This window comes from Panulirus ornatus, chromosome 40 (assembly GCF_036320965.1).
Source record: "Panulirus ornatus isolate Po-2019 chromosome 40, ASM3632096v1, whole genome shotgun sequence".
NCBI lineage: Eukaryota > Metazoa > Arthropoda > Malacostraca > Decapoda > Palinuridae > Panulirus > Panulirus ornatus.
The window spans coordinates 7,062,799-7,086,691 of NC_092263.1; the positions used below are offsets into that span (position 1 = coordinate 7,062,799).

General features: G+C 40.1%; 1 protein-coding gene across 2 annotated transcripts in view; it reads right to left on the reverse strand.

Annotated features, from left to right (window-relative positions):
- LOC139761334 (monocarboxylate transporter 9-like) overlaps positions 1–9,301 on the reverse strand; it is a 317,500-nt gene extending 308,199 nt beyond the window's left edge. The window contains exon 1 of one of the 2 annotated variants that reach the window (XM_071685399.1): positions 8,082–9,301. In XM_071685399.1, the coding sequence (XP_071541500.1) occupies positions 8,082–8,084 (3 nt within the window). In that variant the 5' untranslated portion in view covers positions 8,085–9,301. The remainder of the gene's footprint in view (positions 1–8,081) is intronic. The other variant, XM_071685401.1, reaches the window with a different exon arrangement.
- Positions 9,302–23,893: the final 14,592 nt, after the last annotated feature.

Here is a 23,893-nt window from a genome sequence, read left to right on the forward strand (position 1 = left end):
CTCGCCACACATAAAATAACAAACCCCTCCCCCCTCATGTGTGCGAGGTAGCGCTAGGAAAAGACGACAAAGCTCCCCATTCGTTCACACTCAGTCTCTAGCTGTCATGTGATAATGCACCGAAACCACAGCTCCCTTTCCACATCCAGGCACCACACAACTTTCCATGGTTTACCCCACACGCTTCACATGCCCAGATTCAATCCATTGACAGCACGTCAACCCCGGTATACCATATCGTTCCAATTCACTCTGTTCCTTGCACGCCTTTCAACCTCCTGCATGTTCAGGCCCCAATCACTCAAAATCTTTTTCACTCCATCTTTCCACCTCCAATTTGGTCTATTACTTCTCCTCGTTCCCTCCACCTCTGACACATATATCCTCTCCATATTCTCTTCATGTGACCAAACCATTTCAAAACACCCTCTTCTGCTCTCTCAGCCACACTCTTTTTATTACCACACATCTATCTTACCCTTACATTACTTACTCGATCAAACGACCTCACATCACATATTGTTCTCAAACATCTCATTTCCAGCACATCCATCCTCCTGCGCACAACTCTATCCATAGCCCACGCCTCGCAACCATACAACATTGTTGGAACCACTATTCCTTCAAACATACCCATTTTAAGTTTCCGAGAGAATATTCTACACTTCCACACATTCTTCAAGGCTCCCAGGATTTTCGCCCCCTCCCCCACCCTATGATTCACTTCCGCTTCCATGGTTCCATCCGCTGCCAAATCCACTCCCAGATATCTAAAACACTTCAGTTCCTCCAGTTTTTCTCCATTCAAACTTACCTCCCAATTGACGTGACCCTCAAATCTACTGTACCTAATAACCTTGCTCTTATTCACATTTACTCTTAACTTTCTTCTTTCACACACTTTACCAAACTCAGTCACCAGCTTCTGCAGTTTCTCATATGAATCAGCCACCAGCTCTGTATCATCAGCGAACAACAACTGACTCACTTCCTAAGCTCTCTCATCCACAACAAACTGCATACTTGCCCCTCTTTCCAAAACTCTTGCATGTACCTCCCTAACAACCCCATCCATAAACAAATTAAACAACCATGGAGACATCACACACCTCTGCCGCAAACCTACATTCACTGAGAACCAATCACTTTCCTCTCGTCCTACACGTACACATGCCTTACATCCTCGATAAAAACTTTTCACTGCTTCTAACAACTTGCCTCCCACACCATATATTCTTAATACCTTCCACAGAGCATCTCTTTCAACTTTACCATATGCCTTCTCCAGATCCATAAATGCTTCATAGAAATTCATTTGCTTTTTCTAAGTATTTCTCACATACATTCCTCAAAGCAAACACCTGATCCACACATCCTCTACCACTTCTGAAACCACACTGCTCTTCCCCAATCTGATGCTCTGTACATGCCTTCACCCTCTCAATCAATACCCTCCTATAAAATTTCCCAGGAATACTCAACAAACTTATACATCTGTAATTTGAGCACTCACCTTTGTCCCGTTTGCCTTTGTACAATGGCTCTATGCAAGCATTCCGCCAATCCTCAGGTACCTCACCATGAGTCATACATACATTAAATAACCTTATCAACCAGTCAACAATACAGTCACCCCCTTTTTTTATAATCTCCACTGCAATACCATCCAAATCCGCTGCCTTGACGGCTTTCATCTTCCGCAAAGCTTTTACTACCTCTTCTCTGTTTACCAAATCATTTTCCCTAACCCTCTCACTTTGCACACCACCTCGACCAAAACACCCAATATCTGCCAATCTGTCATCAAACACATTCAAAAAACCTTCAAATTACTCACTCCACGTCCTTCTCACATCACCACTACTTGTTATCACCTCCCCATTTGCCCCCTTCTTTGAAGTTCCCATTTGTTCCCCTGTCTTACGCACTTTATTTACCTCCTTCCAAAACATCTTTTTATTTTCCCTAAAATTTAATGATACTCTCTCACCCCAACTCTCACTGCCCTCTTTTCACCTCTTTCACCTTTCTCTTGACCTCCTGCCTCTTTCTTTTATACATCTCCCACCCATTTGCATTATTTCCCTGCAAAAATCATCCAAATGCCTCTCTCTTCTCTTTCACTAATAATCTTACTTCTTCATCCCACCACTCACTGCCCTTTCTAATCTGCCCACCTCCAACGCTTCTCTTGCCACAAGCATCTTTTGCGCAAGCCATCACTGCTTCCCTAAATGCATCCCATTTCTCCCCCACTCCCCTTACCTCCTTTGTTCTCACCTTTTTCCATTCTGTACTCGGTCTCTCCTGGTACTTCCACACACAAGACTCCTTCCCAAGCTCACTTACTCTCACCACTCTCTTCACCCCAACATTCTCTCCTCTTTTCTGAAATCCTCTACGAATCTTCACCTTCGCCTCCTCAAGATAATGATCAGACATTCCTCCAGTTGCGCCTCTCAGCACATTAACATCCAAGAGTCTCTCTTTTGCGCGCTTATGAATTAACACGTAATCCAATAACTCTGGCCATCTCTCCTACTTACATACGCATACTTATGTATATCTCTCTTTTTAAACCAGGTATTCCCAATCACCAGTCCTTTTTCAGCACATAAATCTACAAGCTCTACACCGTTTCCATTTACAACACTGAACACCCCATGTATACCAATTATTCCCTTAACTGCCACATTACTCACCTTTGCATTCAAATCACCCATCACAATAACCCGGTCTCGTGCATCAAAACCACTAACACACTCATTCAGCTGCTCCCAAACACTTGCTTCTCATGATCTTTCTTCTTATGCCCAGGTGCATATGCACCAATAATCACCCATCTCTCTCCATCCACTTTCAATTTTACCCATATCAATCTAGAGTTTACTTTCTTATACTCTATCACATACTCCCACCACTCCTGTTTAAGGAGTAGTGCTACTCCTTCCCTTGCTCTTGTCCTCTCACCAACCCCTTACTTTACTCCCAAGACATTCCCAAACCACTCTTCCCCTTTACCCTTGAGCTTCGTTTCACTCAGAGCCAGAACATCCAGGGTACTTTCCTCAAACATACTACCTATCTCTCCTTTTTCCTCATCTTGGTTACATCCACACACATTTAGACACACCAATTTGAGCCTTCGAGGAGGATGAGAACTCCCCGCGTGACTCCTTCTTCTGTTTCCCGTTTTAGAAAATCAAAATACAAGGAAAGAGGGTTTCTAGCCTAATTTTGATTTCAAACTAGTTAGCTTTGATGTTTCCTCACTTTTCACAAAAGTTGCAGTTGCTTACCTTTTAGAACATTTATTTGATGTCTTGGATGATATTCATTTACCTGTTTCAAAGTCTGTTTTACATTGAACTGATAAAATTGTGTAGAGACAACTTTGTATTTCAATTCAATGGAGATTATCATGATGAAAAATTTGGTATGGCAATGGGTAACCCTCTTTCACCTGTACTAAGTAATCTTTATATGGATTTTTTTGAAACAGAATTACTAAAGTATATCTTACCTATTGCAATTTTGTTTAGGTATGTAGGTCATGTTCTTTGTGTTTGGCCAACAAATGAAAATTTACAGTTATTTCTCCTCTTACTTAACAATTTAGTACCTTCCATCAAAGTTACTGAAGCAAATGAAAATAATGGTATGTTACCATTTTTAGATTGCATGATCCATAGGCAAGGAAACAGGTTTAAGTTTAGCATATACAGAAATCCTACCAATGTATGCTCATATATCTAGTATTACTCATCTTAACATGACAGAGTTAGATTATCGTCATTTCACTCTATGTTCCTTAGGGCATTACGTTTTTGCAGTTCAGAGTTTATTGATCATGAGTTTGAGAAGATATACTCAATAGGATCTAAGCTAAAGTACCCTAGATCTTTCAATGATAAATCCCTTAAGCTAGCAAAGAAATCATTTTATAGAGTTGAGCCCAAACCACCCATTGACACCAAGAATCTTTTAGTTCTCCCTTTTAATAATAAAAATCTAACTTTACTTCCCATGTTGTTTAAATCCCTCAATGTAAATGTTGCCTTCAGCAACAGTAATACAATTAGGAATATTTCAATCAAAAATTCATCAGGAAATTTTCCTAGATGCATCTATAAAGTGACATGTGAAAACTGCGATAGATTTTATGTTGGGCAGACTGGTAAGGATCTTTCTCTTAGACTTAAGCAACATAAATATAGTATTAGAACAGGACAAGAATCAAATGCCTTGTTTATTCACGTTAAAAAGTATGATCATTGTATTGACTGGAGTAATGCCATCTCAGTTGTTAACTCTATTACCACGAGAAATATCATTGAATCTTCTAATATTAAATACAAAAGAATTTCAATCTTAATGTTACTGGTGGTCTATACAAATCAGTTAACTTTATTGTTGATAAAATATATAAAATGATAAGTTTATGAACGCTCCTTGTATGTCTTGGACAATCGTTTGTTTACCAAATGGCGTCCTAGCTTCGTCTCTTCGATGTATATCATCTGACAGTTATATATCTCTCTTGTGCCTCCCCTGATGTTGTGATTATTACACGAAAGTGCACTTGGGAACTTATCGTGTTTCATTTTCCCCGTGGACTCATCGGATGATATCTTGATAACGCGCAAAATTTTGATCCTTTCTAATCATTTATATATATATATATATATATATATATATATATATATATATATATATATATATATATATATATATATATATATATATATATATATATATAAATATATATATATATATATATATATGTATATATATATATATATATATATATATATATATATATATATATATATATATATATATATATATATATATATATTTGATGTGTTTGATGATAGAGTGGCAGATATAGGGTGTTTTGGTCGAGGTGGTGTGCAAAGTGAGAGGGTTAGGGAAAATGATTTGGTAAACAGAGAAGAGGTAGTAAAAGCTTTGCGGAAGATGAAAGCCGGCAAGGCAGCAGGTTTGGATGGTATTGCAGTGGAATTTATTAAAAAAGGAGGTGACTGTATTGTTGACTGGTTGGTAAGGTTATTTAATGTATGTATGACTCATGGTGAGGTGCCTGAGGATTGGCGGAATGCGTGCATAGTGCCATTGTACAAAGGCAAAGGGGATAGGAGTGAGTGCTCAAATTACAGAGGTATAAGTTTGTTGAGTATTCCTGGTAAATTATATGGGAGGGTATTGATTGAGAGGTTGAAGGCATGTACAGAGCATCAGATTGGGGAAGAGCAGTGTGGTTTCAGAAGTGGTAGAGGATGTGTGGATCAGGTGTTTGCTTTGAAGAATGTATGTGAGAAATACTTAGAAAAGCAAATGGATTTGTATGTAGCATTTATGGATCTGGAGAAGGCATATGATAGAGTTGATAGAGAAGGTATTAAGAATATATGGTGTAGGAGGCAAGTTGTTAGAAGCAGTGAAAAGTTTTTATCGAGGATGTAATGCATGTGTACGTGTAGGAAGAGAGGAAAGTGATTGGTTCTCAGTGAATGTAGGTTTGCGGCAGGGGTGTGTGATGTCTCCATGGTTGTTTAATTTGTTTATGGATGGGGTTGTAAGGGAGGTGAATGCAAGAGTTTTGGAAAGAGGGGCAAGTATGAAGTCTGTTGGGGATGAGAGAGCTTGGGAAGTGAGTTAGTTGTTGTTCGCTGATGATACAGCGCTGGTGGCTGATTCATGTGAGAAACTGCAGAAGCTGGTGACTGAGTTAGGTAAAGTGTGTGGAAGAAGAAAGTTAAGAGTAAATGTGAATAAGAGCAAGGTTATTAGGTACAGTAGGGTTGAGGGTCAAGTCAATTGGGAGGTGAGTTTGAATGGAGAAAAACTGGAGGAAGTAAAGTGTTTTAGATATCTGGGAGTGGATCTGGCAGCGGATGGAACCATGGAAGCGGAAGTGGATCATAGGGTGGGGGAGGGGGCGAAAATTTTGGGAGCCTTGAAGAATGTGTGGAAGTCGAGAACATTATCTCGGAAAGCAAAAATGGGTATGTTTGAAGGAATAGTGGTTCCAACAATGTTGTATGGTTGCGAGGCGTGGGCTATGGAGAGAGTTGTGCGCAGGTAGATGGATGTGCTGGAATTGAGATGTTTGAGGACAATGTGTGGTGTGAGGTGGTTTGATCGAGTAAGTAACGTAAGGGTATGAGAGATGTGTGGAAATAAAAAGAGCCTGGTTGAGAGAGCAGAAGAGGGTGTTTTGAAATGGTTTGGGCACATGGAGAGAATGAGTGAGGAAAGATTGACCAAGAGATATATGTGTCGGAGGTGGAGGGAACGAGGAGAAGAGGGAGACCAAATTGGAGGTGGAAAGATGGAGTGAAAAAAATTTTGTGTGATCGGGACCTGAACATGCAGGAGGGTGAAAGGAGGGCAAGGAATAGAGTGAATTGGAGCGATGTGGTATACCGGGGTTGACGTGCTGTCAGTGGATTGAATCAAGGCATGTGAAGCGTCTGGGGTAAACCATGGAAAGCTGTGTAGGTATGTATATTTGCGTGTGTGGACGTATGTATATACATGTGTATAGGGGTGGGTTGGGCCATTTCTTTCGTCTGTTTCCTTGCGCTACATCGCAAACGCGGGAGACAGCGACAAAGCAAAAAAAAAAAAAATATATATATATATATATATATATATATATATATATATATATATATATATATATATATATATATATATATATATACAGACCTCGTTGCTCACCATAGTGAGACGAAGGGTATTCGAGTACTTAGTATTTCGAATAGTTGTTTCCTATCATACAGTCCCTTAGCCTAGCGGTTAGCATGCCTGCCTCTTGCACAAGGGGTCCCAGGTTCGATCCTGGCTGATGGAGCTTTGTATGTTCTATGAAGGTGCGCGTTCATATACACTTTATTCGTATTCATATAACTCCGCGTTGTACAGTCAGGTTCGGTAAAACGCTATCAGCTGGCTATGTGTTCTGTTCGGAATCAACCGATAGACCCCGTTGCTCACCATAGTGAGACGAAGGGTATTCGAGTACTTAGTATTTCGAATAGTTGTTTCCTATTATACAGTCCCTTAGCCTAGCGGTTAGCATGCCTGCCTCTTGCACAGGGGGTCCCAGGTTCGATCCTGGCTGATGGAGCTTTGTATGTTCTATGAAGGTGCGTGTTCATATACACTTTATTTGTATGTATATATATATATATATATATATATATATACATATATATATATATATATATATATATATATATATATATATATATATAGATTGGTTCCCGCCATAGAACACAATTCTTTCTAGGCCAAGGTCTGTCTGCTATGTTTGGTCGTAACCCGAGAAAGGGAGAGTGATTAGGGGGGATGAATTTTCATCCATTCAAACTTGCATCCCAATTAACTTGTCCCGCAACCCTACTGAAACTGATAACCTTGTTCCAATTCACATCTATTCTCATCTTTCTATTTTCATACACTTTTCCAAAGTTTTCTGCATTTTCACACTCGAATTAGCCACCAAAGCTGTATCATCGGCGAATAACACCTGAAAATTCCCAGGCTCTCTCATCCCAACGGTCTACAAACACTCCCCTTTCTCGAAATCTTTTGCATTTATCTCCTTAACCACCCCATTCATAAACAAATTAAACAACCATGGGAACATCACACACTCCTGCCGTATACCAACCTTCACTGAGAACCAATCACTCTCCGCTTTTTCTACCAGCACACATTCCTTACATCGTTGATAAAAACTTTTAACTGCATCTAGCAACTTAGTTCCCACTCTTTATACTCTTAAGGCCTTCCACAAATACCTCTATCCACCTGTCATACGCCTTTTGCAGATCCATAAATGCCACATACAAATCATCTGTTTCTTTGAATATTTCTCACATCCATTTTTCGAAGGAAACCCCTGATGCACACATCATCTACCACTTATATATTTTTATATAAAGATCTGCTGAATATTACAAAATTTGCACCTGGGATCATATATATAATTCATGCAACAAAAACTACTATCAAAAGTACAGTGGTACTAAGTTATGCTTGAAACTTACCATGATGATGAGGGTACCTATCGCCACCAGCCATCCCCAGCCACCGTCAGGCACATGCAAGTCTCCTCCAACGTCGCCGGGGAGGTGCTAGGGTCTTGTGTCTCTCCTGCGGACAAGTTGTGCATCTGCTCGTGGTTACTGTTCCCTCCATCACAACACCTGACCACTTCGGGATCCTCCTGTACGTTACCAGATTCTCCTTTCTGTATGTGGTGTCTCCCCGACCTCCTGGTGCTCATACCTCCGTCCGGGTAACTGGCGTGGATGATGAGGTTTGTACTGTGGCTGCTGGATTCTCTCGTGCTTCCTGTACTGGTCTGCCTAACTCTCTCACCATCCACGTTTCCTTTGCCATTCTCATGTATCCTTGGATCACATACTGTTTCGGATTTTCCTTTGCCTTCCAAGAATGTATGACCTGCATCCGATATCTCACAACTCATTTCATTATCACTCATTGTACTTTTGATATCACCCCCACACTTACTGATATTACTCAGTTGAGTTTCACTCATTCTACAGAATTTTACATCACTGAGTAAGCCTAACTGACTAGGAGACTTGTGTCACTACCTCCACTAGCTGTGGGGACGAGGATATGTAGCTTGTCACCTTGCAACTGTTCACGTTATCTCTGGCTTATCTTTCCTTCTCTTTATCTCTGATGTTTATTGTATCACTACACTTCTCAACATCTGAATGTTCTTCCTCTCCTGTGGGATGATCACTGGACAACGGTGGAGTGTCTTATCCACTCTCTGAAGGCACAACGATTTTCCTATCATTAATCACTACTTCCAACACAGACTCCACGTCAGTCCCGGCAAGCAGGTCTCTCCGCTGCCTCATGCTGACAGACGGTCTATATCTTATCTGCCACTTAGGTATGTGAACGCCAGTGCAGCGACCAATAATATCATTGACTGATAACCGTGCTCGGGAAAGACCTTCATTTTGCATTTTTCGTGATTAAGTTTCAAATATGAATCTTGTTTTTCAGTGTACCTGTCACTCAACACTGTTGAAGAAATACTTAATGAAAGGTTGGGTTGGAATTGAGTGATTTCGTTTTGTGGGGCCTGGGTGTGGAATGGGAGCTGCGCTTTCGGTGCATTATGCATGACAGTTAGAGACTGTGTGTGAACGAATGTGGCCTTTGTTGTCTTTTCCTAGCGCTACCTCGCGCGCATGCGGGGGAAGGTGGGTTGTCATTTCATGTGTGGCGGGGTGGCGACGGGAATGAGTAAAGGCAGCAAGTATGAATTGTGTACATGCGTATATATGTATATGTCTGTGTATATATATAAATATATACGTTGAAATGTATAGGTATTGTTATGTGTGTGTGTAGGCGCGTATATATATATACATGAGTATGTGGATGGGTTGGGCCATTCTTTTGTCTGTTTCCTTGAGCTACCTCGCTGATGCGGGTGACAGCGATAAAGTATAATAAATAAATATCTAAATATATATATATATATATAATTATATATAATTATATATATATATATATATATATATATATATATATATATATATATATATATATATATATATATATATATATATATATATATATATATATATATATATATATATATATATATATATATATATATATATATATATATATATATATATATATATATATATATATATATATATATATATATATATATATATATGGATGTTTTGGATCTGAGTGAAACGAAGCTCAAGGGTAAAGGGGAAGAGTGGTTTGGGAATGTCTTGGGAGTAAAGTCAGGGGTTAGTGAGAGGACAAGAGCAAGGGAAGGAGTAGCAGTACTCCTGAAACAGGAGTTGTGGGAGTATGTAATAGAATGTAAGAAAGTAAATTCTCGATTAATATGGGTAAAACTGAAAGTTGGTGGAGAGAGATGGGTGATTATTGGTGCATATGCACCTGGGCATGAGAAGAAAGATCATGAGAGGCAAGTGTTTTGGGAGCAGCTGAATGAGTGTGTTAGCGGTTTTGATGCACGAGACCGGGTTATAGTGATGGGTGATTTGAATGCAAAGGTGAGTAATGTGGCAGTTGAGGGAATAATTGGTATACATGGGGTGTTCAGTGTTGTAAATGGAAATGGTGAAGAGCTTGTAAATTTATGTGCTGAAAAAGGACTGATGATTGGGAATACCCGGTTTAAAAAGCGAGATATACATAAGTATACTTATGTAAGTAGGAGAGATGGCCAGAGAGCGTTATTGGATTACGTGTTAATTAACAGGCGCGCGAAAGAGAGACTTTTGGATGTTAATGTGCTGAGAGGTGCAACTGGAAGGATGTCTGACCATTATCTTGTGGAGGATAAGTTGAAGATTTGTATGGGTTTCCAGAAAAGAAGAGTGAATGTTGGGGTGAAGAGGGTGGTGAGAGTAAGTGAGCTTGGGAAGGAGACTTATGTGAGGAAGTACCAGGAGAGACTGAGTACAGAATGGAAAAAGGTGAGAACAATGGAAGTAAGGGGAGTGGGAGAAGAATGGGATGTATATAGGGAATCAGTGATGGATTACGCAAAAGATGCTTGTGGCATGAGAAGAGTGGGAGGTGGGTTGATTAGAAAGGGTAGTGAGTGGTGGGATGAAGAAGTAAGAGTATTAGTGAAAGAGAAGAGAGAGGCATTTGGACGATTTTTGAAGGGAAAAAATGCAATTGAGTGGGAGATGTATAAAAGAAAGAGACAGGAGATCAAGAGAAAGTTGCAAGAGGTGAAAAAAAGGGCAAATAAGAGTTGGGGTGAGAGAGCATCATTAAATTTTAGGTAGAATAAAAAGATGTTCTGGAAGGAGGTAAATAAAGTGCGTAAGACAAGGGAGCAAATGGGAACTTCAGTGAAGGGCGCAAATGGGGAGGTGATAACAAGTAGTGGTGATGTGAGAAGGAGATGGAGTGAGTATTTTGAAGGTTTGTTGAATGTGTTTGATGATAGAGTGGCAGATATAGGGTGTTTTGGTCGAGGTGGTGTGCAAAGTGAGAGGGTTTAATGAAAATGATTTGGTAACAGAGAAGAGGTAGTAAAAGCTTTGCGGAAGATGAAAGCCGGCAAGGCAGCAGGTTTGGATGGTATTGCAGTGGAATTTATTAAAAAAGGGGGTGACTGTATTGTTGACTGATTGGTAAGGTTATTTAATGTATGTATGACTCATGGTGAGGTGCCTGAGGATTGGCGGAATGCGTGCATAGTGCCATTGTACAAAGGCAAAGGGGATAAGAGTGAGTGCTCAAATTACAGAGGTATAAGTTTGTTGAGTATTCCTGGTAAATTATATGGGAGGATATTGATTGAGAGGGTGAAGGCATGTACAGAGCATCAGATTGGGGAAGAGCAGTGTGGTTTCAGAAGTGGTAGAGGATGTGTGGATCAAGTGTTTGCTTTGAAGAATGTATGTGAGAAATACTTAGAAAAGCAAATGAATTTGTATGTAGCATTTATGGATCTGGAGAAGGCATATGATAGAGTTGATAGAGATGCTCTGTGGAAGGTATTAAGAATATATGGTGTGGGAGGCAAGTTGTTAGAAGCAGTGAAAAGTTTTTATCGAGGATGTAAGGCATGTGTACGTGTAGGAAGAGAGGAAAGTGATTGGTTCTAAGTAAATGTAGGTTTGCGGCAGGGGTGTGTGATGTCTCCATGGTTGTTTGATTTGTTTATGGATGGGGTTGTGAGGGAGGTGAATGCAAGAGTTTTGGAAAGAGGGGCAAGTATGAAGTCTGTTAGGGATGAGAGAGCTTGGGAAGTGAGTCAGTTGTTGTTCGCTGATGATACAGCGCTGGTGGCTGATTCATGTGAGAAACTGCAGAAGCTGGTGACTGAGTTTGGTAAAGTGTGTGAAAGAAGAAAGTTAAGAGTAAATGTGAATAAGAGCAAGGTTATTAGGTACAGTAGGGTTGAGGGTCAAGTCAATTGGGAGGTGAGTTTGAATGGAGAAAAAATGGAGGAAGTGAAGTGTTTTAGATATCTGGGAGTGGATCTGGCAGCGGATGGAATCATGGAAGCGGAAGTGGATCATAGGGTGGGGGAGGGGGCGAAAATTCTGGGAGCCTTGAAGAATGTGTGGAAGTCGAGAACATTATCTCGGAAAGCAAAAATGGGTATGTTTGAAGGAATAGTGGTTCCAACAATGTTGTATGGTTGCGAGGCGTGGGCTATGGATAGAGTTGTGCGCAGGAGGATGGATGTGCTGGAAATGAGATGTTTGAGGAAAATGTGTGGTGTGAGGTGGTTTGATCGAGTAAGTAACGTAAGGGTGAGAGAGATGTGTGGAAATAAAAAGAGCGTGGTTGAGACAGCAGAAGAGAGTGTTTTGAAATGGTTTGGGCACATGGAGAGAATGAGTGAGGAAAGATTGACCAAGAGGATATATGTGTCGGAGGTGGAGGGAACGAGGAGAAGAGGGAGACCAAATTGGAGGTGGAAAGATGGAGTGAAAAAGATTTTGTGTGATCGGGGCCTGAACATGCAGGAGGGTGAAAGGAGGGGAAGGAATAGAGTGAATTGGAGTGATGTGGTATACCGGGGTTGACGTGCTGTCAGTGGATTGAATCAAGGCATGTGAGGCGTCTGGGGTAAACCATGGAAAGCTGTGTAGGTATGTATATTTGCGTGTGTGGACGTATATATATACATGTGTATGGGGGTGGGTTGGGCCATTTCTTTCGTCTGTTTCCTTGCGCTACCTCGGAAACGCGAGAGACAGCGACAAAGCAAAAAAAAAAAAAAAAAAAAATATATATATATATATATATATATATATATATATATATATATATATATATATATATATATATATATATATATATATATATATATAGTTTTAATCGAGGATGTAAGGCATGTGTACGTGTAGGAAGAGAGAAAAGTGATTGGTTCTCAGTGAATGTAGGTTTGCGGCAGGGGTGTGTGATGTCTCCATGGTTGTTTAATTTGTTTATGGATGGGGTTGTTAGGGAGGTAAATGCAAGAGTTTTGGAAAGAGGGGCAAGTATGAAGTCTGTTGGGGATGAGAGAGCTTGGGAAGTGAGTCAGTTGTTGTTCGCTGATGATACAGCGCTGGTGGCTGATTCATGTGAGAAACTGCAGAAGCTGGTGACTGAGTTTGGTAAACTGTGTGGAAGAAGAAAGTTAAGAGTAAATGAGAATAAGAGCAAGGTTATTAGGTACAGTAGGGTTGAGGATCAAGTCAATTGGGAAGTGAGTTTGAATGGAGAAAAACTGGAGGAAGTGAGGTGTTTTAGATATCTGGGAGTGGATCTGGCAGCGGATGGAACCATGGAAGCGGAAGTGGATCATAGGGTGGGGGAGGGGGCGAAAATTCTGGGGGCCTTGAAGAATGTGTGGAAGTCGAGAACATTATCTCGGAAAGCAAAAATGGGTATGTTTGAAGGAATAGTGGTTCCAACAATGTTGTATGGTTGCGAGGCGTGGGCTATGGATAGAGTTGTGCGCAGGAGGATGGATGTGCTGGAAATGAGATGTTTGAGGAGAATGTGTGGTGTGAGGTGGTTTGATCGAGTGAGTAACGTAAGGGTAAGAGAGATGTGTGGAAATAAAAAGAGCGTGGTTGAGAGAGCAGAAGAGGGTGTTTTGAAGTGGTTTGGGCACATGGAGAGAATGAGTGAGGAAAGATTGACCAAGAGGATATATGTGTCGGAGGTGGAGTGAACGAGGAGAAGAGGGAGACCAAATTGGAGGTGGAAAGATGGAGTGAAAAAGATTTTGTGTGATCGGGGCCTGAACATGCAGGAGGGTGAAAGGAGGGCAAGGAATAGAGTGAATTGGAGCGATGTGGTATACCGGGGTTGACGTGCTGTCAGTGGATTGAATCAAGGCATGTGAAGCGTCTGGGGTAAACCATGGAAAGCTGTGTAGGTATGTATATTTGCGTGTGTGGACGTATGTATATACATGTGTATAGGGGGGGGGTTGGGCCATTTCTTTCGTCTGTTTCCTTGCGCTACCTCGCAAACGCGGGAGACAGCGACAAAGTATAAAAAAAAAAAAAAAAATATATATATATATATATATATATATATATATATATATATATATATATATATATATATATATATATATATATATATATATATATATATATATATATATATATATATTTATATATATATATATATATATATATATATATATATATATTTCTTTTTTTTTTTATTGCCGCTGTCTCCTGCGTTTGCGAGGTAGCGCAAGGAAACAGACGAAAGAAATGGCCCAACCCACCCCCATACACATGTATATAAATACGTCCACACACGGAAATATACACACCTACACAGCTTTCCATGGTTCACCCCAGGCTTCACATGCCCTGATTCAATCCACTGACAGCACGTCAACCCGGTATACCACATCGCTCCAATTCACTCTATTCCTTGCCCTCCTTTCACCCTCCTGCATGTTCAGGCCCCGATCACACAAAACCTTTTTCACTCCATCTTTCCACGTCCAATTTGGTCTCCCTCTTCTCCTCGTTCCCTCCACCTCCGACACATATATCCTCTTGGTCAATCTTTCCTCACTCATTCTCTCCATGTGCCCAAACCATTTCAAAACACCCTCTTCTGCTCTCTCAACCACGCTCTTTTATTTCCACACATCTCTCTTACCCTTACATTAATTACTTGATCAAACCACCTCACACCACACATTGTCCTCAAACATCTCATTTCCAGCACATCCATCCTCCTGCGCACCACTCTATCCATAGCCCACGCCTCGCAACCATAAAACATTGATGGAACCACTATTCCTTCAAACATACCCATTTTTGCTCTCCGAGACAATGTTCTCGACTTCCACACATTCTTCAAGGCTCCCAGAATTTTCGCCGCCTCCCCCACCCTATGTGGATGTGTGGATCAGGTGTTTGCTTTGAAGAATGTATGTGAGAAATACTTAGAAAAGCAAATGGATTTGTATGTAGCATTTATGGATCTGGGGAAGGCATATGATAGAATTGATAGAGATGCTCTGTGGAAGGTATTAAGAATAAATGGTGTGGGAGGCAAGTTGTTAGAAGCAGTGAAAAGTTTTTATCGAGGAAATAAGGCATGTGTACGTGTAGGAAGAGAGGAAAGTGATTGGTTCTCAGTGAATGTAGGTTTGCGGCAGGGGTGTGTGATGTCTCCATGGTTGTTTAATTTGTTTATGGATGGGGTTGTTAGGGAGGTGAATGCAAGAGTTTTGGAAAGAGGGGCAAGTATGACGTCTGTTGGGGATGAGAGAGCTTGGGAAGTGAGTCAGTTGTTGTTCGCTGATGATACAGCGCTGGTGGCTGATTCATGTGAGAAACTGCAGAACCTGGTGACTGAGTTTGGTACAGTGTATGTTAAAGAAGAAAGTTAAGAGTAAATGTGAATAAGAGCAAGGTTATTAGGTACAGTAGGGTTGAGGGTCAAGTCAATTGGGAGGTGAGTTTGAATGGAGAAAAACTGGAGGAAGTGAAGTGTTTTAGATATCTGGGAGTGGATCTGGCAGCGGTTGGAACCATTGAAGCGGAAGTGGATATATATATATATATATATATATATATATATATATATATATATATATATATATATATATATATATATATATATATATATATATATATATATATATGTATATATATATATATATATATATATATATATATATATATATATATATATATATATATATATATATATATATATATATTATCTTATTTATTTCACTTTGTCGCTGTCTGCCGCGTTAGCGAGGTAGCGCAAGAAAACAGGAGAAAAAATGTCCTAACCCACCCACATACACATGTATATACATACACGTCCACACACGCAAATATATATATGCATATATATATATATATATATATATTTGTGGGATGAAGTAGTAAGAGTATTAGTGAAAGAGAAGAGAGAGGCATTTGGACGATTTTTGCAGGGAAAAAATGCAATTGAGTGGGAGAAGTATAAAAGAAAGAGACAGGAGGTCAAGAGAAAGGTGCAAGAGGTGAAAAAAAGGGCAAATGAGAGTTGGGGTGAGAGACTATCAGTAAATTTTAGGGAGAATAAAAAGATGTTGTGGAAGGAGGTAAATAGGGTGCGTAAGACAAGGGAGCAAATGGGAACTTCAGTGTAGGGCGTAAATGGGGAGGTGATAACAAGTAGTGGTGATGTGAGAAGGAGATGGAATGAGTATTTTGAAGGTTTGTTGAATGTGTCTGATGACAGAGTGGCAGATATAGGGTGTTTTGGTCGAGGTGGTGTGCAAAGTGAGAGGGTTAGGGAAAATGATTTGGTAAACAGAGAAGAGGTAGTAAAAGCTTTGCGGAATATGAAAGCCGGCAAGGCAGCAGGTTTGGATGGTATTGCAGTGGAATTTATTAAAAAAGGGGGTGACTGTATTGTTAACTGGTTGGTAAGGTTCTTTAATGTATGTATGACTCATGGTGAGGTGCCTGAGGATTGGCGGAATGCGTGCATAGTGCCATTGTACAAAGGCAAAGGGGATAAGAGTGAGTGCTCAAATTACAGAGGTATAAGTTTGTTGAGTATTCCTGGTAAATTATATGGGAGGGTATTGATTGAGAGGGTGAAGGCATGTACAGAGCATCAGATTGGGGAAGAGCAGTGCGGTTTCAGAAGTGGTAGAGGATGTGTGGATCAGGTGTTTGCTTTGAAGAATGTATGTGAGAAATACTTAGAAAAGCCAATGGATTTGTATGTAGCATTTATGGATCTGGAGAAGGCATATGATAGAGTTGATAGAGATGCTCTGTGGAAGGTATTAAGAATATATGGTGTGGGAGGCAAGTTGTTAGAAGCAGTGAAAAGTTTTTATCGAGGATATAAGGCATGTGTACGTGTAGGAAGAGAGGAAAGTGATTGGTTCTCAGTGAATGTAGGTTTGCGGCAGGGGTGTGTGATGTCTCCATGGTTGTTTAATTTGTTTATGGATGGGGTTGTTAGGGAGGTAAATGCAAGAGTCCTGAAAAGAGGGGCAAGTATGAAGTCTGTTGGGGATGAGAGAGCTTGGGAAGTGAGTCAGTTGTTGTTCGCTGATGATACAGCGCTGGTGGCTGATTCATGTGAGAAACTGCAGAAGCTGGTGACTGAGTTTGGTAAAGTGTGTGGAAGAAGAAAGTTAAGAGTAAATGTGAATAAGAGCAAGGTTATTAGGTACAATAGGGTTGAGGGTCAAGTCAATTGGGAGGTGAGTTTGAATGGAGAAAAACTGGAGGAAGTGAAGTGTTTTCGATATCTGGGAGTGGATCTGTCAGCGGATGGAACCATGGAAGCGGAAGTGGATCATAGGGTGGGGGAGGGGGCGAAAATTTTGGGAGCCTTGAAAAATGTGTGGAAGTCGAGAACATTATCTCGGAAAGCAAAAATAGGTATGTTTGAAGGAATAATGGTTCCAACAATGTTGTATGGTTGCGAGGCGTGGGCTATGGATAGAGTTGTGCGCAGGAGGATGGATGTGCTGGAAATGAGATGTTTGAGGACAATGTGTGGTGTGAGGTGGTTTGATCGAGTGAGTAACGTAAGGGTAAGAGAGATGTGTGGAAATAAAAAGAGCGTGGTTGAGAGAGCAGAAGAGGGTGTTTTGAAATGGTTTGGGCACATGGAGAGAATGAGTGAGGAAAGATTGACCAAGAGGATATATGTGTCGGAGGTGGAGGGAACGAGGAGAAGAGGGAGACCAAATTGGAGGTGGAAAGATGGAGTGAAAAAGATTTTGTGTGATCGGGGCCTGAACATGCAGGAGGGTGAAAGGAGGGCAAGGAATAGAGTGAATTGGAGCGATGTGGTATACAGGGGTTGACGTGCTGTCAGTGGAGTGAATCAAGGCATGTGAAGCGTCTGGGTAAACCATGGAAAGCTGTGTAGGTATGTATATTTGCGTGTGTGGACGTGTGTATGTACATGTGTATGGGGGGGGGGGGGGGTTGGGCCATTTCTTTCGTCTGTTTCCTTGCGCTACCTCGCAAACGCGGGAGACAGCGACAAAGTATAAAAAAAAAAAAAAAAGATATATATATATATATATATATATATATATATATACATATATATATATATATATATATATATATATATATATATATATATATATATATATATATGTATATATATATATATATATATATATATATATATATATATATATATATATGTATATATATATATATATATATATATATATATATATATATGTATATATATATATATATATATATATATATATATGTATATATATATATATATATATATATATATATATATATATATATGTATATATACTTTTTTTTTTTTTACTTTGTCGCTGTATCCCGCGTTTGCGAGGTAGCGCAAGGAAACAGACGAAAGAAATGGCCCAACCCACCCCCATACCCATGTATATACATACGTCCACACACGCAAATATACATACCTACACAGCTTTCCATGGTTTACCCCAGACGCTTCACATGCCCTGGTTCAATCCACTGACAGCACGTCAACCCCGGTATACCACATCGATCCAATTCACTTTATTCCTTGCCCTCCTTTCACCCTCCTGCATGTTCAGGCCCCGATCACACCAAATCTTTTTCACTCCATCTTTCCACCTCCAATTTGGTCTCCCACTTCTCGTCGTTCCCTCCACCTTCGACACATATATCCTCTTGGTCAATCTTTCCTCACTCATTCTCTCCATGTGCCCAAACCATTTCAAAACACCCTCTTCTGCTCTCTCAACCACGCTCTTTTTATTTCCTCACATCTCTCTTACCCTTACCTTTCTTACTCGATCAAACCACCTCACACCACACATTGTCCTCAAACATCTCATTTCCAGCACATCCATCCTCCTGCGCACAACTCTATCCATAGCCCACGCCTCGCAACCATACAACATTGTTGGAACCACTATTCCTTCAAACATACCCATTTTTGCTTTTCGAGATAATGTTCTCGACTTCCACACATTCTTCAAGGCTCCCAGAATTCTCGCCCCCTCCCCCACCCTATGATTCACTTCCGCTTCCATGGTTCCATCCACTGCCAGATACACTCCCAGATATCTAAAACACTTTACTTCCTCCAGTTTCTCTCCATTCAAACTTACCTACCAATTGACTTGACCCGCAACCCTACTGTACCTAATAACCTTGCTCTTATTCACATTTACTCTTAACCTTCTTCTTTCACACACTTTTCCAAACTCAGTCACCAGCTTCTGCAGTTTCTCACATGAATCAGCCACCAGCGCTGTATCATCAGCGAACAACAACTGACTCACTTATGAAGCTCTCTCATCCCCAACTGACTTCATACTTCCCCCTCTTTCCAAAACTCTTTCATTCACCTCCCTAACAACCCCATCCATAAACAAATTAAGCAACCATGGAGACATCACACACCCCTGGCGCAAACCTACATTCACTGAGAACCAATCACTTTCCTCTCTTACTACACGTACACATGCCTTACATCCTAGATAAAAGCTTTTCACTGCTTCTAACAACTTGCCTCCCACACCATATATTCTTAATACCTTGCACAGAGCATCTCTATCAACTCTATCATATGTCTTCTCCAGATCCATAAATGCTACATACAAATCCATTTGCTTTTCTAATTATTTCTCACATACATTCTTCAAAGCAAACACTTGATCCACACATCCTCTACCACTTATGAAACCACACTGCTCTTCCCCAATCTGATGCTCTGTACATGCCTTCACCCTCTCAATCAATACCCTCCCATATAATTTACCAGGAATACTCAACAAACTTATACCTCTGTAATTTGAGCACTCACTCTTATCCCCTTTGCTTTTGTACAACGGCACTATGCACGCATTCCGCCAATCCTCAAGCACCTCATCATGAGTCATAAATACATTAAATAACCTTATCAACCAGTCAATAATACAGTCACCCCCTTTTTTAATAAATTCCACTGCAATACCAACCAAACCTGCTGCCTTGCCTGCTTTCATCTTCCGCAAAGCTTTTACTACCTCTCCTCTGTTTACCAAATCATTTTCCCTAACCCTCTCACTTTGCACACCACCTCGACCAAAACACCCTATATCTGCCACTCTATCTTCAAACACATTCAACAAACCTTCAAAATACTCACTCCATCTCCTTCTCACATCACCACTACTTGTTATCAACTCCCCATTTGCGTCCTTCACTGAAGTTCCCATTTGCTCCCTTGTCTTACGCACTTTGTTTACCTCCTTCCAGAACATCTTTTTATTCTCCCTAAGATTTAATGATACTCTCTCACCCCAACTCTCATCTGCCCTCTTTTTCACCTCTTGCACCTTTCTCTTGACCTCCTGTCTCTTTCTTTTGTACATCTCCTACTCAATATCATTTTTTCCCTGCAAAAATCGTCCAAATGCCTCTCTCTTCTCTTTCACTAATAATCTTAACTCTTCATCCAACCACTCACTACCCTTTCTAATCAACCCACCTCCCACTCTTCTCATGCCACAAGCATCATTTACGTAATCCATCACTGATTCCCTAAATACATCCCATTCCTCCTCCACTCCCCTTACTTCCATTGTTCTCACCTTTTTCCATTCTGTACTCAGTCTCTCCTGGTACTTCCTCACACAAGTCTCCTTCCCAATCTCACTTACTCTCACCACCCTCTACACCCCAACATTCACTCTTCTTTTCTGAAAACCCATACAAATCTTCACCTTAGCCTCCACAAGATAATGATCAGACATCCCTCCAGTTGCACCTCTCAGCACATTAACATCCAAAAGTATCTCTTTCGCGCGCCTGTCATTTAATAAGTAATCTAATAACGCTCTCTGGCCATCTCTCCTACTTACATACGTATACTTATGTATATCTCGCTTTTTAAACCAGGTATTCCCAATCACCATTCCTTTTTCAGCACATAATTCTACAAGCTCTTCACCATTTCGATTTACAACACTGAACACCCCATGTATACCAATTATTCCCTCAACTGCTACATTACTCACCTTTGCATTCAAATCACCCATCACTATAACCCGGTCTCGTGCATCAAAACCACTAACACACTCATTCAGCTGCTCCCAAAACACTTGCCTCTCATGATCTTTCTTCTCATGCCCAGGTGCATATGCACCAATAATCACCCATCTCTCTCCATCAACTTTCAGTTTTACCCATATTAATTGAGAATTTACTTTCTTACATTCTATCACATACTCCCACAACTCCTGTTTCAGGAGTATTGCTACTCCTTCCCTTGCTCTTGTCCTCTCACTAACGCCTGACTTTACGCCCAAGACATTCCAAACCACTCTTCCCCTTTACCCTTGAGCTCCGTTTCACTCAGAACCAAAACATCCAGGTTCCTTTCCTCAAACATACTACCTATCTCTCCTTTTTTCACATCTTGGTTACATCCACACACATTTAGACACCCCAGTCTGAGCCTTCGAGGAGGATGAGCACTCCCTACGTGACTCCTTCTTCTGTTTCCCATTTTAGAAAGTTAAAAAAATACAAGGAGGGGAGGATTTTTGGCCCCCCGCTCCCGTCCCCTCTAGTCGCCTTCTACGACACGCGAGGAATGCGTGAGAAGTATTCTTTCACCCCTATCCCAAGGGATAATATATATATATATATATATATATATATATATATATATATATATATATATATATATATATATATATATATATATATATATATATATATATATATATATACATATATGGAACCATGGAAGCGGAAGTGGATCATAGGGTGGGGGAGGGGGCGAAAATTTTGGGAGCCTTGAAAAATGTGTGGAAGTCGAGAACATTATCCCGGAAAGCAAAAATGGGTATGTTTGAAGGAATAGTAGTTCCAACAATGTTGTATGGTTGCGAGGCGTGGGCTATGGATAGAGTTGTGCGTAGGAGGATGGATGTGCTGGAAATGAGATGTTTGAGGACAATGTGTGGTGTGAGGTGGTTTGATCGAGTAAGTAACGTAAGGGTAAGAGAGATGTGTGGAAATAAAAAGAGCGTGGTTGAGAGAGCAGAAGAGGGTGTTTTGAAATGGTTTGGGCACATGGAGAGAATGAGTGAGGAAAGATTGACCAAGAGGATATATGTGTCGGAGGTGGAGGGAACGAGGAGAAGAGGGAGACCAAATTGGAGGTGGAAAGATGGAGTGAAAAGGATTTTGTGTGATCGGGGCCTGAACATGCAGGAGGGTGAAAGGAGGGCAAGGAATAGAGTGAATTGGAGCGATGTGGTATACAGGGGTTGACGTGCTGTCAGTGGATTGAATCAAGGCATGTGAAGCGTCTGGGGTAAACCATGGAAAGCTGTGTAGGTATGTATATTTGCGTGTGTGGATGTGTGTATGTACATGTGTATGGGGGGGGGTTGGGCCATTTCTTTCGTCTGTTTCCTTGCGCTACCTCGCAGACGCGGGAGACAGCGACAAAGTATAAAAAAAAAAAAAAAAAAAAATATATACATATATATATATATATATATATATATATATATATATATATATATATATATATATATATATATATATATATATATATATATATATATACATACATACGCACATATACACACACACACACACACATATACATATATGAAAATAGTGAAATTGGAAAAAAATGTAGCTTAGACATTGAAGCTTATTGATACAGTGGTTAAATTGATGAGAACTACTATTGACGTTTGTGTAAATAAATTATACATTTCCCTTTTCCATAGCCAGAGGTTGAACCATTATGTGACATTCACTTTTTCATTTCATTTCAAGCTAGAAGTTTCAGTTTTCTAAATTATTTCTCACATTTTTCATATATATATATATATATATATATATATATATATATATATATATATATATATATATATATATATATATATATATATATATATATATATATATATATATATATATATATATATATATATATATATATATCTGCATATATTTATTTGCGTGTATGTATATACATGTGTATGTGGGTGGGTTGGGCCATTTTCTCGTCTGACTCCTTGCGCTACCTCGCTAACGCGGCAGACAGCGACAAAGTGAAATAAATGAAATAAAATAAGTAAATATATATATATATATATATATATATATATATATATATATATATATATATATATATATATATATATATATATATATAACTAGGAATAGGGGAGAAAGGATACTTTCCATGCACTCCTCATGTGTCGTAAAAGGCGACTAAAGAGGACGGGAGCGGGGGGCTAGAAAACATTCCCTCCTTATATTTGAACTTTCCAAACGGGGAAGCAGAAGAAGGAGTCAAGCGGGGAGTGCTCATCCTCCTCGAAGGCTCAGATTGGTGTGTCTAAATGTGTGTGGATATAACCAAGATGAGAAAAAAGGAGAGATAGGTCATATGTTTGAGGAAAGGAACCTGGATGTTTTGGCTCTGGTTGAAACGATACTCATGGTTAGAAAGGAAGAGTGGTTTGGGAATATCTTGGGAGTAAAGTCAGGGGTTAGTGAGAGGACAAGAGCAAGGGAAGGAGTAGCACTACTCCTGAATTAGGAGTGGTAGGAGTATGTGATAGAATATAATAAAGTAAACTCTAGATTAATTTGGGTAAAACTGAAAGTGGATGGAGAGCGATGGGTGATTATTGGTGCATATGCACCTGGGCATGAGAAGAAAGATCATGAGAAGCAAGTGTTTTAGGAGTAGCTGAGTGAGTGTGTTAGTAGTTTCAATGCACGAGACCGGGTTATAGTGATGGGTGATTTGAATGCAAAGGTGAGTAATGTGGCAGTTGAGGGAATGATTA